Source organism: Stylophora pistillata, chromosome 4 (assembly GCF_964205215.1).
Source record: "Stylophora pistillata chromosome 4, jaStyPist1.2, whole genome shotgun sequence".
NCBI classification, from domain to species: Eukaryota; Metazoa; Cnidaria; class Anthozoa; order Scleractinia; family Pocilloporidae; genus Stylophora; species Stylophora pistillata.
In genome coordinates this window covers 36,566,358-36,581,604 of record NC_142522.1, presented here as the reverse complement: position 1 = coordinate 36,581,604, position 15,247 = coordinate 36,566,358, and the positions used below count along the sequence as shown (strand labels likewise).

The 15,247-nt window shown below is 40.5% G+C and overlaps 1 protein-coding gene across 4 annotated transcripts in view; it reads right to left on the bottom strand.

Annotated features, from left to right (window-relative positions):
* LOC148733550 (protocadherin Fat 4-like) overlaps positions 1-15,247 on the bottom strand; it is a 52,899-nt gene that overhangs the window by 21,266 nt on the left and 16,386 nt on the right. For all 4 annotated transcript variants that reach the window (XM_088757221.1, XM_088757219.1, XM_088757220.1 and 1 more), the window contains exons 3-14: positions 13,656-13,829; positions 13,205-13,424; positions 12,386-12,663; positions 11,813-11,932; positions 11,199-11,352; positions 6,209-6,408; positions 4,858-5,054; positions 4,538-4,646; positions 3,692-3,841; positions 2,708-3,127; positions 684-1,982; positions 87-236 (exon numbers count right to left, since the gene is read on the bottom strand). In XM_088757221.1, the coding sequence (XP_088613347.1) occupies positions 87-236; positions 684-1,982; positions 2,708-3,127; positions 3,692-3,841; positions 4,538-4,646; positions 4,858-5,054; positions 6,209-6,408; positions 11,199-11,352; positions 11,813-11,932; positions 12,386-12,663; positions 13,205-13,424; positions 13,656-13,829 (3,471 nt within the window). The remainder of the gene's footprint in view (positions 1-86; positions 237-683; positions 1,983-2,707; positions 3,128-3,691; positions 3,842-4,537; positions 4,647-4,857; positions 5,055-6,208; positions 6,409-11,198; positions 11,353-11,812; positions 11,933-12,385; positions 12,664-13,204; positions 13,425-13,655; positions 13,830-15,247) is intronic.

Genomic DNA, 15,247 nt, shown 5'->3' with positions numbered 1-15,247 from the left:
AGTTTCTTAAGAATTCTTGTACTTTAAACAAGATACATTTGAAAAATTGACTTCAAGCAAAGTTAAAAAGGTGTTGACAAATTTACCTTTATTTGGCTACCGTCGACTTTAAATCTTCCTGAGGCACTATTTAGTAGCTGAAATGTGTGATTCTGTGTTGGGTCCTGATCAAGGGCTGTTAATGTCCCCACCAGTGTGTCACTGTCGCTGTTTTCGTCCACAAAGGAGCTAGAGAGCTATGAAGATAGAGGAAAATGTATTGTGAAAACGGCTAATATTTTCAGATGTGCTCTCATTTCCAATCTTTCAACAAGATTGGTGGTCTCTTGCAAACAGAAAATGCTTACCCTGAAAGAGATGGCTCATCTCACCTTGAGAATCATTATTTTTGTACCCTTCGAAAGAAAAATTCTCAAACAAATTTACTTAGATACCTCTCTTTTTTCGGGTTTCCTTAACAATTTGTTAAAAGGTATTAAGAGACATTGTGTGTCAGCGGGTATAGTTTCTTACTTAAGTCCACATCAGCATAATTATATTAAGAACATTAACTCGGATCTGTCGGTCCTGGTTCCAAAGAGCGAACAATTTCGAGTGATTGATTGATATACTGTCAAAACGGAAGTAACAGGTGATTAGCGCGGGGAAATTTTCTCGTTTGAAAGCAAACACATTTTGCTCACCGTTAATCCACTTGGAGCATCATTTACGTCGATAACCAGGATGATGAAGGCTTTTGTTCGGGTTAAAGCGGGTCTTCCATCATCCGTTGCTGATATTCTAAAGGTCCACTGTGCAGTACTCTCAAAGTTGAGCGCTCGAGTGGTGACAAGAGCGTCGTTTCGAATTTGAAACGGTAGGTTGGGATCCGAGGACAAAATCGAGAGAGAAACACTTTGCACTTGTGCCTTGACGTTGTCTGGGTCGGTGACATTGAGTTGTGCCACAATAGTACCACCTTTTTGATTTTCCTGGACTTTATCGCTTGATAGTGCAATGTTAGTGGGCGCTTCATTGATGTCTTGGATGAGAATGACGAACGACGTTTCTACCGTTAGGCCACCTGGATCGCGACATAGAACTGTCACATTAAAAGATCTTGCCTCTTCGTAATCGACGCTCGCACCACCAACCGTCAGTTTGTTGTTGGTTATTCCTACCTTTCCATTGGCTGAATCAGTAACGCTACACACGTGACTTTGCTTTCTGTCAGGATCACTGACAGATAACCGGCCAATCACCGTTCCAGAAGGTCGATTTTCTTGGACGCTGCGGTTGGACAACTGTATATCGGTTGGTTTTTCGTTGACATCTTGTAGGTTTATAACTAGAGTTACCTCAATGTATTTTGGAGGAGTTCCGTTATCAGTTGATCTCACTTTGATGTGATAGCTTGGAGATGACTCGAAGTCAAGAGTAGCATTTCTAGAGGCAAACAGTTTCTCTCCCCTGATTTCAAAGTTCCCTCCAGGATTGCTTAATAACATGTAAGAAAAACTCTGCCCCTGATCCTCGTCGTCTGTCAGTAGAGTGTCGATTTGAACGTTTTCGCTGTTCTCCGCCAAGGAGACTGAAGCACTGCCATCCAGTGTTACATTCGTGGGCGCGTCGTTCTCATCAATCACTGTCACATTGAACATTTCGATGTGAAAAAGCCCTTTATTGTCCGTTACGCGCACAATGATGTCCAAGCTCGACTCATCTTCATAGTTTATATCACCGCTAACCGATAAATTTGTAGTACACAGCGTCCCACTTAGGGAAGAATTCAGACAAGTCACGTTTGATGGAAGGGAAAATTTTCCAGATGAATCATCATCTAGTTTAAAAGTCAGGGATTGTACAGCGTCTTTATCTTTTGCTGACAAGATGCCGACGACCGCGCCAAGCCTCGAATTCTCCAATACACTGTTTCGAGTTAGCTCGATGGAGACTGGGGCTTCATTGACGTCTAATACGATAATGGAAAAATTCCTGGTCATCTGCGTGAAACGTGAGAGAAAATATGTTATTTACATCTGGATATGTTGACTGTTAGCAATGTTAGTTTCGAACGAAGGCTGTCAACGAGTGAATAACTTGATTAAAAAACGCAATTGTAAGTATATTGTCTGCTATCAAGCAAGGTACTCAATTAAAATTGGATAGTGGTAAAACGTGACCTGTAATCACAGATATAACAAATGGAGACTATTTTCTAGAAAATATCTAACAGATGGAAGGGAGAATTATTTTTTAGATCTTAAGGGTCATAAGTGTCTTCGTGATAACGATTCTTCCTTTGTCGGACAAATTTTTTCGATTTCACTTTTTTGGTTTCCATTGAATTTGAATTTGAATTTACCAAATTAGGGAAAAAGCAAAGATAAAATCATAACTAATAATGGTATCAGGACGAGTAGAGTCTGATTGGGTCATTGATCATATGGATAATACACAAAATCAAACGACCGCAAAGCAAGAGTGGACGACTAATTAATCAGAACTAAGCCAAAATTTAAGTGAAAGAATACTTACTGATTAAAGTTATTTATCAAAATCGAAAAAATGAGAAAAAAAAGGATATTTTTTGTTGATATCCTACTTCCTCCTACACTGTCAAATCAAACGCCCAAATGGTGTTGCTGATAACCGTTCGCGTTCAATGAATTTGATGATAAAAAATAATACAGGTTACATGGCTTTTGTCGTATAACAATTTACTCACCGTCTTTGATGGCTGCCCATTGTCAGTGACGTTTGCTACGATATAATGCACTTTTTTTGTTTCATAATCAGTAGATTTAGCTTTGTAAACGCTACCGTTGTTGTTCAAACCAAATCTACCATTGTCATCATCAGCCAATGAAAAACTGAGTGTTTGACCTGTGTCCTCATCAGTGGCGGAAAGATTACCCACTATGGTATTTATTGGTGCATTTTCGCTGACTTTATAATTGGATAACTGCAAACCTCGTGGTTGGTCGTTGACGTCATTTACGCTAATGTTAAATGAAGCATTGATCGATAGTGATGGAGAGCCGCTGTCCACACTGCGGACAACTATGGAGTAGGAGGATACGCTTTCGTAGTTCAGGAAACACTGAGAACCTCCGTTCAGCATGCAGTTCTTGTTCGACCTTCCAACCTATGACGTAATTAGTCATATAGATTTATTCTCGAGTGTTGGTGAAGTGAAATAAAAGAGTTGCGAACAGTTCCGGTGCTTAAAGCAGCCATTGCTGCAAAGAATCAGGTGGGCAAGAAGCCTTGTTGCTCTTAAACCTTTCATTTTGGGTCTCCCTCACATGTTTTCCAGCGAGAAATCTGCACTCTATGGGAAAGTTTCAAACCCTGAGGCCCCATTAACGGGACGGGGGAAGGGGGACGGGGGTGAGGGATGTGAGGGAGGGGGGCCTGACTATCCCGTAACCTATTAATTATTAATTTTGTGGCTTAAATGTCCTATATCTTGTTGTTCATTCCTTTGGTTTGTATGCCTGTAATTCTAGTTCGAAATCCCGGAATCTCTATTTAAATATCTCATACTCCTACAATTTTTCACCCAGATAAGCCGTATCCTGCTAACCGCTTACGGTCCTTCAGCTTAACTATGAAATTTTCCATGACACAACGGGAAGAAATTTGACAACTTCCACCATCGTAGATTGAGACGGAGTAAGCAGAATAGTCTATTATACAGTTTTCTTACCTTCAAGAAGTTCCCTTGAATTTTAAACCTTCCTCCAGCGCTGTCCAACAAACTGTAACTGTATGTCTGTCCTTTATCAAGGTCTGCGGTGCTGAGCATGCCTACTACTGTGTCTACGTCGCTATTCTCATCCACGGCGTTGCCTGACAACTGAAGAGCAGAGAAAATTAATAATTCAATACAATAATAATTTTTCGATTTAAAAAGTTAATGAAGTTGAAATGCTCTCAGAAGAGACTTAGAAATAATGTGTTTGCCTTAAATAGCGTCTAAGTTAGGATAAAACAGCCGGTATTTAAAATCCTTCCGGCCTCGCTTTTTAAAGGAAATTTCGGTGCCTTTCCTTTCATGTGATCATTAGTGGGCAGTGACCCTTGTTTTTTCTTTTTTTTCAAATAAACGGTTGTAGACTAGCCTTTGCTTTAATGAAGAGGCTTATAACAACAAAGAAACCGACTGTTCCTGACACAAGTCTGATGTCATATGTGGCGCAGCATACTATGGGAGACTTAAGATACTTTTAAATTATACTTGAGGAATATTCTCTTATTTGTGACTTGGCTACACCATGTTAAGCAGGCCTAAAATAGCCGACAAAGCTTCTCATGGCCACTAGCAGTTGGTGGCTGACTTCATGTTTGATCATTTTTTCTTGGCAAAGACCTAATGTTACCGCTATTGTCGCGTTAGTGGGTACCCTATGGTTTTAACCTGTCATTTACCACATTATAATGGTCAAGGTGATTAATTCTACGCTTAACTTTGTATAGCAGGGTTATATAACTAACTATATGCCGATTGCATAGTAAATTCCTCCTCATTCATTTCTTGTGTAACAGTCTTTACCTGAATGCCTGTTGGTTTCTCGTTCACATCCGCTACAGAAATTATAAATATTTTATCGAGCTTCAGCGGTGGACTTCCATTGTCTGTACTTCTTATTGTGAGAGAAAACCTACAGAAAAAAGAACGTAGCCGTTAAATATGGTTGTTTTCATTTACATTAGTCAGGAAACGTCCCGGCCCCTCCACTGGAACACCCAAAAAATCTGTCATTGCGTTTTTTCTTTTTCATCCAGCGAGGTAGACCTTGGATCAAGTGAACGTTAACTGCAAAAGGGTTCCCAAACAAATTACGCCAATTTTTATTCAGGATACACACTTACCGGTTCGGTGAGGATTCGTAATCAAACACTACCAAAGTGTAGAGATCTGCTCCACGCAGCTCAAATTTTTCACTCCCTCCACTAATGATGCTGTACGTATGCCGGTCTTTGTTGTTGGAATCCACAGAAGAAAACGTTCCAACTTTTGTACCACGTGGTTTGTTTTCTTGTATGGTTGCAGATCCCGACAGAACAATCTAGAAAATCCGCACAAACTTCCCATCATGATCACATTATTGTCATTCACACTGGACGAAAAAAAGGCATGGTTGACAAATATGGCGCAAATATAAAGCAAATGCCACTTTGACGAGTCTCATTTAGCTGGCCACGTGATAAAAATGATCTTTGCAACATTTAAGTCGCCCTCCTCCCATAACAAACGCCTTAAGTGCCACATCTGCCCTATATTACATCTGCTGTATATTGCTCATCTACAAATTTACAGCGGAGTTAGAAAAATGGCTAAGAGATTCGATCACTTGCGTCAAATTGTGTCCAAGAGAGTTTTTTTTATTTTGCTATGGCTAAACGCTTTGCAACTGTGCAAAAGCAAGAGAGGCCATTAATGGTTAAAAGCGAAATCAGATGGTTTGGCACAGGAGTCCATTAAACACGTGCAAGTTTGCGGTGGTTTTTGCTGCACTTCTGTAACATCACTTTTAAACAGTATTTCTTCCCCACCTCTTTCCTAGTTAAACCCATTTCTTCCGTAGCTTTTGCCTATCTTTACAAAGTATTAGTCCCATTAGACTGTTGTTACTTCACCTGGATGGCATTTCATCATGTTTCTAAGACAGTTTGCCTGAACCAATTTATACCAACGAATAAAGGCTGAAAGTTTCTAAAGAAACTGAGGTGCTGCGTCGGTGGGGGTAACAAGGTCATTTGGTTATGTCAACTAAGTTGAAATTGTAAATTGGCCACCGTAACGAGTTAAAAAGCTGACGTTTCAAGCGTTAGCCCTTCGCCATTCGCTCTGACAAAGGGCTAACGTTCGAAACGTCAGATTCTTAACTCGTTACGGTGGCCAATTTACAATTTCAACTTGGTTGATGTAACCAAATTACCAATTTATACTACCCCGGGCTAAAGGGAAGCTCTTTGAGAGTGATGTGTCTTACCTGAGAACACAACGCAGTGAAGCTTAACAGGGATCGAAACTTGACCCTAGACCCGGAGTTCAGCTTGCTAAACAGCAAGCCAATAAGTCTCTAGCATATGACCTGACACTTTGATAAATTGCTCGTTACTAAGAGGGGAGTATCCGATTGGTAATGCTCGATTCTCTTCTCTCCCCCCTCCCCCTCCCCCCTCCCCACCACGTTTTCTTTGAATTTTTAGCACTGACCTGCGAAGGTGGATTATTATTACGTTGGCAGTATGACGTAGCATATGAAGACCACTGTCCTGATGTCTGACACGTGACGGTAGATGCTCCTTTTATGGAATAATGCTTAGGACATCCTAGCGAGCATGTGACAGGATAAGTGGTCTTGCCTCCAGGGCACGCGACAAGGGCATGCTTGCAAGTGCTTCCGAGAGCAGTGCCTACAAGATAAAACCTTCAAGTGAGCAACACCCAGTACAATTTTTCCTTTCAATGCCAATGCATTTTCAATTGAGATCAGACAAACATTTGAGCTAAAATGTTGCTTGATGTAACACGAAATTATCTCAACTTATTTACAAGGAAATATATAACGGCTGGAGAAGAGAACTACGAATCAGATGTTGGGAGTGAAAAGATTATAGCATACACTTTACTCAGAGATTTTTTACTATAATTATTAACGCAGCATTGTTTCATGTTGAATGAATGATTAAGTTTGAGCCACTTTTGTTATGCGTAAATGTTCTGAAACATTTGAGAACAATTCGAATAAGAGAAGCCCTCCCTTCCAAATTTCCAATTTAGTCGTAAGTTTGAGGCTTTTTTTCGCCAGCACTTCGTCAAGAAACAAAGTAATAATTTCTTTTTTCTGGTTATAGACCTGCACGATAAGAATTAACGTACACTCCCGAAACACGTTCTTTCTTCATAAGGTAAAGAAAACCCTCCTGCTTTCAATCAAGTAGAAGAAATTCTATGGAAAAAATTAAATAAAATAAAAACAAAGAAAACAAATGAACCAACAGCACGACAAAATTGAGGGAAGAATACATCTTTTGAAATTGTCACCATCAACTCTGACAAGAAGTTAATGAATTTCACGGCAAGTGTTCAAAGTACCTCTACAGCAGAAAATCAGTAATGAAAAGGGACTGGCAGTTGATAAAATTACCGTGGCGATCGCGAAGAGTAACATACGCACGTCAATAATTAACGATGCCCACCAAGTATTCTTGCGAAATAATATCAATAATGGATATCACTTAAGCCTTTCAAGATCAGTTTCAAACGAGATCGAAAGTTTGTTGAAAATTGTTTTCCACAGCCCTATCTGGTTTTAGGTGCGACTTCTCATATGCCTCAGAATATTGGGTTCTGCACAGAAGCTAAATCAGTATGAGAAGGCTCGCCTGACGCAAAGCTAAACTGTCCTCGACTGCAATTTCCATGGCAATCACCAATTTGCCATCCCTTAGAGTCACCAACTGCGTGATGGGAATTTAAAAGGCCGTGAAAAGGACGCACCTTAAAAGAGCTTCGCGATTAGCGATCGCATAGGAGTCAACTTACTAGACAGTGGAATCACCACAAATGAACCTGATATTTTTCTTCCTTATCTCGTCTGTCACTACACATTGCTCTGACGACGACGACTGTGAGCAGATAAAATTGCCAAGTTCAAAAGATGGATTTCGTAACAGGGATAGCTATGGCATCTTCGGCCATTCTCTTTCAAGACACTCGACAAGCAACCTTTACAGCTGCTTTCTAAAATGCGCCGAAAACTGCCAGTGTTCATCAGAAAATTTCAAGGAGAATAGTGAGGAAACAGAAAACTGTAAGCTTAACAAGGCTGCTCCATACACAAATCCTGAATCCCTACTAGTCATGTCGGGTTGGAGGTATTACGAGATAGTTCGGAGCTACCTTAAGAAGGTTCACTTTGTTTTCACTATACATCGAAAATTATGAAGTTACAAACGCGGAATTATAGAATTCCCTCAGTGAATTGCAGCGATGTCTTATTCGCCTGAACGAGAGAGTTAAGCGAAACTTGAAAATTAATTAAGAGCAAACCAATCTAAAGATCCAATATATACTTGTAAAGACTACATCTAGTTGAAGCGATGAGATGGAACAGATCGTCTGAAACCTTCCCAATACTTTTTTACTTCCATTTTTGTCACATTACAAAATGTCTATTTTTAACGGTACAATTCTCATAACCTGTTGATCTTTAGTCCTGACCTTAAAAGTGAATACGTTAGGCTTTTTCCTAATCTAACGATTTAGCGAAGTAAAGACGCTTGCAATCCATAAATGGTCAGTTTAAAACTTCTTACAAGTAAGTGTTTAAGTTTTTAGGCGTACGAGGGCGACATCAAACCTGTTTGAGAAGCAATTGCTTACGGACAAGTAATTCCTCTATACTGCATCAATTCAATTTTTTATCATTTTCCTTTAAGAATAATCCGTTTAAGACCAAAACCCTGATTAACCAAACACTGTTCTACATCGCGCTTTCAGCCCATGCGAAAAAAATGGCACATGTCGCGAAATATGTGACGTCACGGCCAGAAGGCACAAGTGCGAGTGTCTGCCTGGTTATAGTGGTCACAGATGTCAAAAGACTATGCGATCCTGTCACGATATCATGTTGTCTGGGAAACACGAAAACGGAGTGTATCAAATACTAAACGGGGCTAAAAACATTCTACACGTTTATTGTGATTTTGGTTCGGAGCCGGGAGCAGCTTGGACCCTTGTGCAAAGCTACTCGCTTGAAAAACGCCGAAATCGGAGAGATACGGACATGTTTAGCACAAAATCTTTGCAAGACGATTACGCCGTGAATGGAAATTGATCGAGTTACCGTCTTTCGAAAGTCAACATGCAAACAGTTCGCGAGCACTCCACTCAGTGGCGGGCAACTTGTGAATTTCCAACAACTGGCATTGAATTCCGGGATTACTTTCGTGCGTCACTTTCCAACTATGACCCCCTGTACCCATCAACTGAACGCTCTCTGAGTTGCAAGTTGTACGAGTTCATCAACATTCGAGGAAATCAGTACATTAACTGCACTGCTGCTACAGTGGTTGACCCTTCAACTGTACCGTATTTGATAAATACCAAGACTGATGTGAGGTGCGACTTAGATCTCCAACCAAATGGCGGTACAAATGGAGAGAACAATTTTGGATTTTATCAGGTAATAAATTCTGCCTTTCGTTGCTCCGCGACGAGTACTTCGACAACACAGTAGTGGTTTGGAAAGATGTAAATATTTCAGCGTTTTGTAAGGAGGAACTAAATGCCAGCGAGAGCTACCTTAACCTTTTAACTTCCAGAAGTGATTAACATGCAAATTCTTTTATAATATGCAGACATTATCCAGCAAATGGGTAATTAGAATACTCAAGCTTATCAGGTAGTTGTTATCTTGATCTAACACCAAATTCTCATAACAAATGTACAAGTAAATGTGAAGCAGCTAGAGGGGAGAACTGACAACGATATCTTGATAATTGTAGTACGATCACAGCACTTATTACTGTGGCTCTAGTTCGCTGCTTGTATTAATATTCCAAAAAATTGAACCTAAAAGTTCAAGGTCTGCGGGCGAACGGACGAAGCACGCCTAGCAATAAACACCTTCTATCTAATTCGTTTGGTTTATATCAACATGTGAAAGGTTCATATCCAGGAACCATAAATAAACATACGAACAAACATTTACAATTTCAATGATCAAAGAAGAAAAGCATAGAACTCAAATTTTAGATTAATATACTCCCCACCGCTATCTATTGCCAGGTAATTTTGAAAATTGAATGATCGTCAAAAGAAAGAAACGTCTTTTTACGACATCGTCAAAGTCAAACTATTTTTGATTGAAGTAAAATTTACTCGTCAACAGCTTAATGTCCACCGCGACAAAGTCTCAACACTTTATTTTTATCTAAGTGTGTAAAAGAAAAAACCGAGAACCTTATCATTACAAATTCGTAACGAACACACGTATGACAAAAGCCTGTAAAACATATACTTTTTCACCTACACAAGAAAACAATGAAAAGAAGATCACGCAAAGTAAATAGAAACAGGACCTGGTAATTAAGATTCTAAACTGAGAGATCTCCGGAAAAGCCAAATGAATTTGTGTAAGATCACTGGTCAGGATGTGAGTGTACGCTCTAGGTCCTCAGGAAAAAAAGTTAAGGCGCCAGCTGTTGTTCAATAAAAGGAGTTAAATATTTTTATGATCGGTTAAATAAACAGTAAAAATCGATTTTAAATGAGTTGTTGGGCCCTCCAGTGAGAACACCTGCTCAAAACAACGTAGGCAAATTATTCAGATCAGCTACCGGCCAAGGGTCCTTTGCCTATAGAGCTGTATCTCTGTGGAACATGTTAGACGAAGACCTCAGAAACGTTCTATCTTTAAAGGCCTTTAAGAAAGTCCTGAAACTTGCCATGAATGAATGATCGAGTGACAGTTAGAATTTAGAATTTAACAATAGCTTGTCAGATATAGTTAGCATTCATATTTGTAAATAGGTACTGAAAAACCTTTTTTGGGAGTATTTATTATTAAAGTTTAAAGTTTAAAGGTTTAAAGTAGGCAAAATGTTTTGAAAGAAACAATTAACAATCTGAACATGAAGTTTTCAACCCTTGAAAGATGAAAGATAACGATATACACTACGAATAAAGGCTGATAGTTTCGAAAGAAACTGTTTGGGGCTGCGTCGGCAGGAGTTCGCTCCGACGAAGGGCTAACGCTCGAAACGTCAGCTTTTGTAATCGTTGCGGTGGCCAATTTACCATTTCAACTTTGTTGATATATCCAAATTATATTGATATACACTACGACTGACTTATCCCTTTCAATCTCGTATCTGGTTAGTAATTCTCCTTGCTGTCTTACTTTAATTTCTCATGATGTTAGTTCAGAGAATTTGGTATCGGATCCATTAATAATCCACTCGTTGATACTTTTCTTTATTTTCATCTACTGCCTGCTTAGTATTACACTGACATTGACAAAGTAACAAAACTGTCAAAAAATTTATGTCTCAATTCATTCCGGATGGGAATGTGAGTGTTGAGGAAAATCCAGCTTTAATTTACACCTACATTTATAAATCGTTATGTCTACGCCTACCGTACACCCACGACTTTTTTTTGTAGAACAAAGTTTATGACTTCGTGCTTATAAATTTACCTGGGGCGCAGTATGACGGTTTGGGCATCCTGCAATCTTTAGCGATGCAGTTCTTCTTATCCGAAGCCAGATAGTAACCATTGTTGCATGAACAGCCACCATTGCTGCACTTGTGTTGGCAACCATTGTTTGGCGTTCCACACTGAGTAGTATTCTGCAAAAGGCGAAGACGACATTATAAATGATTAGTTACTCACCATGTGGGTGTCTGAACGAACCTAAGGAAAAGACTGGCGATGAATGATGGGTATAATTGAAAATTAAAGAGGTTGAGCTTGGCAGCGGAGAGAAAGAACAATAATAGCAAAAGGCCCTTCTTCGATTTGGGTCCATTATTTTCTCACAATGAAATAAAATCGTATAAACATTCCAAAAAAGAAAGACCGTAAAACCGGAGGGTTCGCGAAAATCGCACGAACCCACTAAGAGGTACCTACTACTGCATCATTACGGTTAGAAGAGCCTGAGCAAGCCTTAATTTTTCTGCTAAATTGATGCCGTTGTTCGGGTTTATGTGATGTCAGTATGGAGCAAGAGTATTTGACACCAGTCAAACTATCCCTCACAGAAGGGTGAGAGACAAGCGTTTTTTTTTTTTTCTCGAGAAAACGTACCTGTAGAACTGGGCAATCTCGGCCTTGACACCTTTTAGAAATCTTTACAGTCCTCGTCCTTTGTTTCAATCCAACAGCACACTTTTCACTGCAGGCTCCCCACGAGCCCCAAGAGTTCACCTAAAACAGTATTATACGCCTAAATGAATTATGTGAAATTCCACAAAGACAATGTGAGAAGTTGTACGGAAGGAATGTCCTTTTACAGAATATGTCAGTCCCGCATACAGTCTGTAAAGCGGATGCCAAGCTTACTATCTGGTAACTTGAAGGAAATACAGTACGTCTTTGTGGATTTTGAGACCGCCATTGTTTTTTTAATTTTTCTAGTAGAGTGGGCCGGGAGAGAGGTAGTAGGGAGAGAGGAAGAAATATGTACTGAAGAGTTCCGGCGAACTACCGTTCTCTAATGACTACGTAACGTATGTTCATTAATGAAATACTTCCTTCCTTGCAGAACAAGTGATTGTCCATACCATGAACATATATATTCTGCAGTAATTTTTATTCAAATCTAAGATTTCTAAACGACAATACATCCTTACAAAACATAGCCATGGTAGGGTAACTTACCACACAGTCTCTGTTGTCTCGGAAGTCAGTGCAACGTTTACTTTCTGATCTCGCTCCGCATGCTTTCCCGCGGCATAACGCTGTCGTGACGACAGTGCGTGTTCGAGTGGAAGTACCGCTTCCACAGCCATTACTGCAGGGTGACCAGGCTGTCCAACTGGACATCACGCAGTCACGGTTGTTGTAGTGCGAGCAAGATGTTGTGTCTTTCAGTGCTGGGCAAGATTTACCACCACAAGAAGGCTGAGTATTTATGTTTCGTGTTCTGGTCCTTGAACCTTAAAAAAGAAAAAAGAAATAACAGGCTGATGGAAAATCTTAACCGTTTACCCTTTTTACGCTAATGTTATAATCTCTCTAATGAAGCAATGATATTGTATTTTGACTTTTTTTGTGTGTTTTTAATAAAATGCACGCAAGTAAGAAGATTCTCTTCAAGGTGACACCCTTGGGTAACAAACGTTTCAAGTCCTAAAAATTTTAGAAAAGATATTCACAAGAAAGTTGGAGTAAAAGCAATTGCAGAAAAGAAACCTGTAAAATTCAAGCTTAAACAGGACTGAAAGACGTGCCTCTCAGATCCTCGTTTAGCACTTCTCCCAACTGAGCCACGAAGCCACTGGACAAAAAAACCATCTTAAATTTGCTTTGATCCCAGCATAATGCTCAGTCAAAACTTAAATTATTTCAGTGTTCTTTACTTTCATTGCTGCGAAGACAGTTTGTTTACTTTGCATATCATCTGCAAGTCATAATATTGTTCTTTATTTCATTTCAAGTGCTTAATTAAGTTATCTGATGTAAACGTGTGCCACCTACCTATTCCGCATGTTGTTGAGCAAGCACTCCATCGAGTCCACTGGGACACCGCACAATCAACAGGGCAACAACTATGCGTGCACGAACGTGTTTGCCTGGTTGACGGACACGCCGCGCTGCAGTAAGGCTGTCTCGCCACAGTACGTGTCTGGTACTGAGAGCCTCTCCCGCATTTTCCATTAAGTGCGACACAAGGTCTCCATGAACTCCAAGGGCTCATCTGATGATACAGTGAGTGTAAAAAGGAGTTTTGATCATATCAAAATTTCTGATCAAACAAATAATTACAAATTTCTGAGAGATTAAATCTTAGACTGAAAAGGGCCAAAAAGACGTTAACAAACAAAACAGAAAGAAACCAAACATAACAAAAGAATTGAGAAACTGCACGCAAACAAAACCAAAAAGTACAAACAAACAACAACAACAACAATAACAAAAATAAGACTACCTTGCAAGAGATAGGAACAGGTGTGCATCGGCTCTGTTCGCTTAAGGATGGGCAGGATTTTCCACTACAGCTCGGATATCTAGAAACTCTACGAGATCTTGTCTTTGTACCACTGTTAACAGAACACCTCCCTGGCGGAGCTGTACACTTCCCCCAACTAGACCAGTTAGTGACCTAATGATTTTAAAAAAGCATACGAAGCTCTGCTTTCATGTCCAAATTGAGCACTGTGGGGTGAGTCATTGCCGCTAGCATTGCGCATAGCTCACTAGGCTTTTTAAGTTAGAGCACTCTGGCATGGCTTAGACGATACCACAAATGTGGGATCGTTCGGGGTAACCATATGGGTTCTCCCCCATCCTAGCATCAGCACTGCCGGGTCTCCTTCATTGGTGTACTGCACAGTGGTTCTGTTCTATTCATGTTTTGTCCATGTTTTTGTTTGCTTTTGTCCCTACTGTGGTAGGTAAGTGTGTCAGCGGGTATGCGTGAGTGTGGTATTTTGGTGCTTTGACTAACCATTATCACTAATCTGAGCATGGGAGTTTAATCTTTGAAAGTGTGTGATTAACCTGGGAGGTGGGGTTCAATCCCCCAGCGAGTTTGGCGTCCTGGTGGGCCCTCCGTTTATGGCGGTCCCAACCCTCAAGCCCTTGCACTCTGGCGGCGGGTTTGGATTAGACATTTAGGTCGGCAGGCATTGCACCGCCCTCACGGGAGCCTGGCCGTCCGCCTTAAACATAAAAAAAACTGCCGGGTCTCCTTCATTGGTGTACTGCACAGTGGTTCTGTTCTATTCATGTTTTGTCCATGTTTTTGTTTGCTTTTGTCCCTACTGTTGTAGGTAAGTGTGTCAGCGGGTATGCGTGAGTGTGGTATTTTGGTGCTTTGACTAACCATTATCACTAATCTGAGCATGGGAGTTTAATCTTTGAAAGTGTGTGATTAACCTGGGAGGTGGGGTTCGATCCCCCAGCGAGTTTGGCGTCCTGGTGGGCCCTCCGTTTATGGCGGTCCCAACCCTCAAGCCCTTGCACTCTGGCGGCGGGTTTGGATTAGACATTTAGGTCGGCAGGCATTGCACCGCCCTCACAGGAGCCTGGCCGTCCGCCTTAAACATAAAAAAAACTGCGCCGATGAGGCCCAGAAGGCCGAAACGGTACTGTCTGCAGTTAGATATAGCTCTTTGGTATACAAAGCTCTGCTTTCATGTCCAAATTTAGCACTGTGGGGTGAGTCATTGCCGCTAGCATTGCGCATAGCTCACTAGGCTTTCCAAGTCAGAGCACTCTGGCATGGCTTAGACGATACCACAAATGTGGGATCGTTCGGGGTAACCATATGTGTTCTCCCCAATCCTAGCATCAGCATATAAAGCATGCTATATAAATAGCATGCTTCTCAGCAAATTTCATCAGCATATATCAGCATGCTATATAAATAGCATGCTTCTCAGCAAATTTGTTTGCGTGGTTCAGTCTTTCATTAATAAATGCTTGAAACTACCGGCAACAAAGTAACGATGACTGAAATTAAGTTTACAAATGCATATGTACACCTTGTATTATTTGCTGCTTACTTCGTAACTCTCA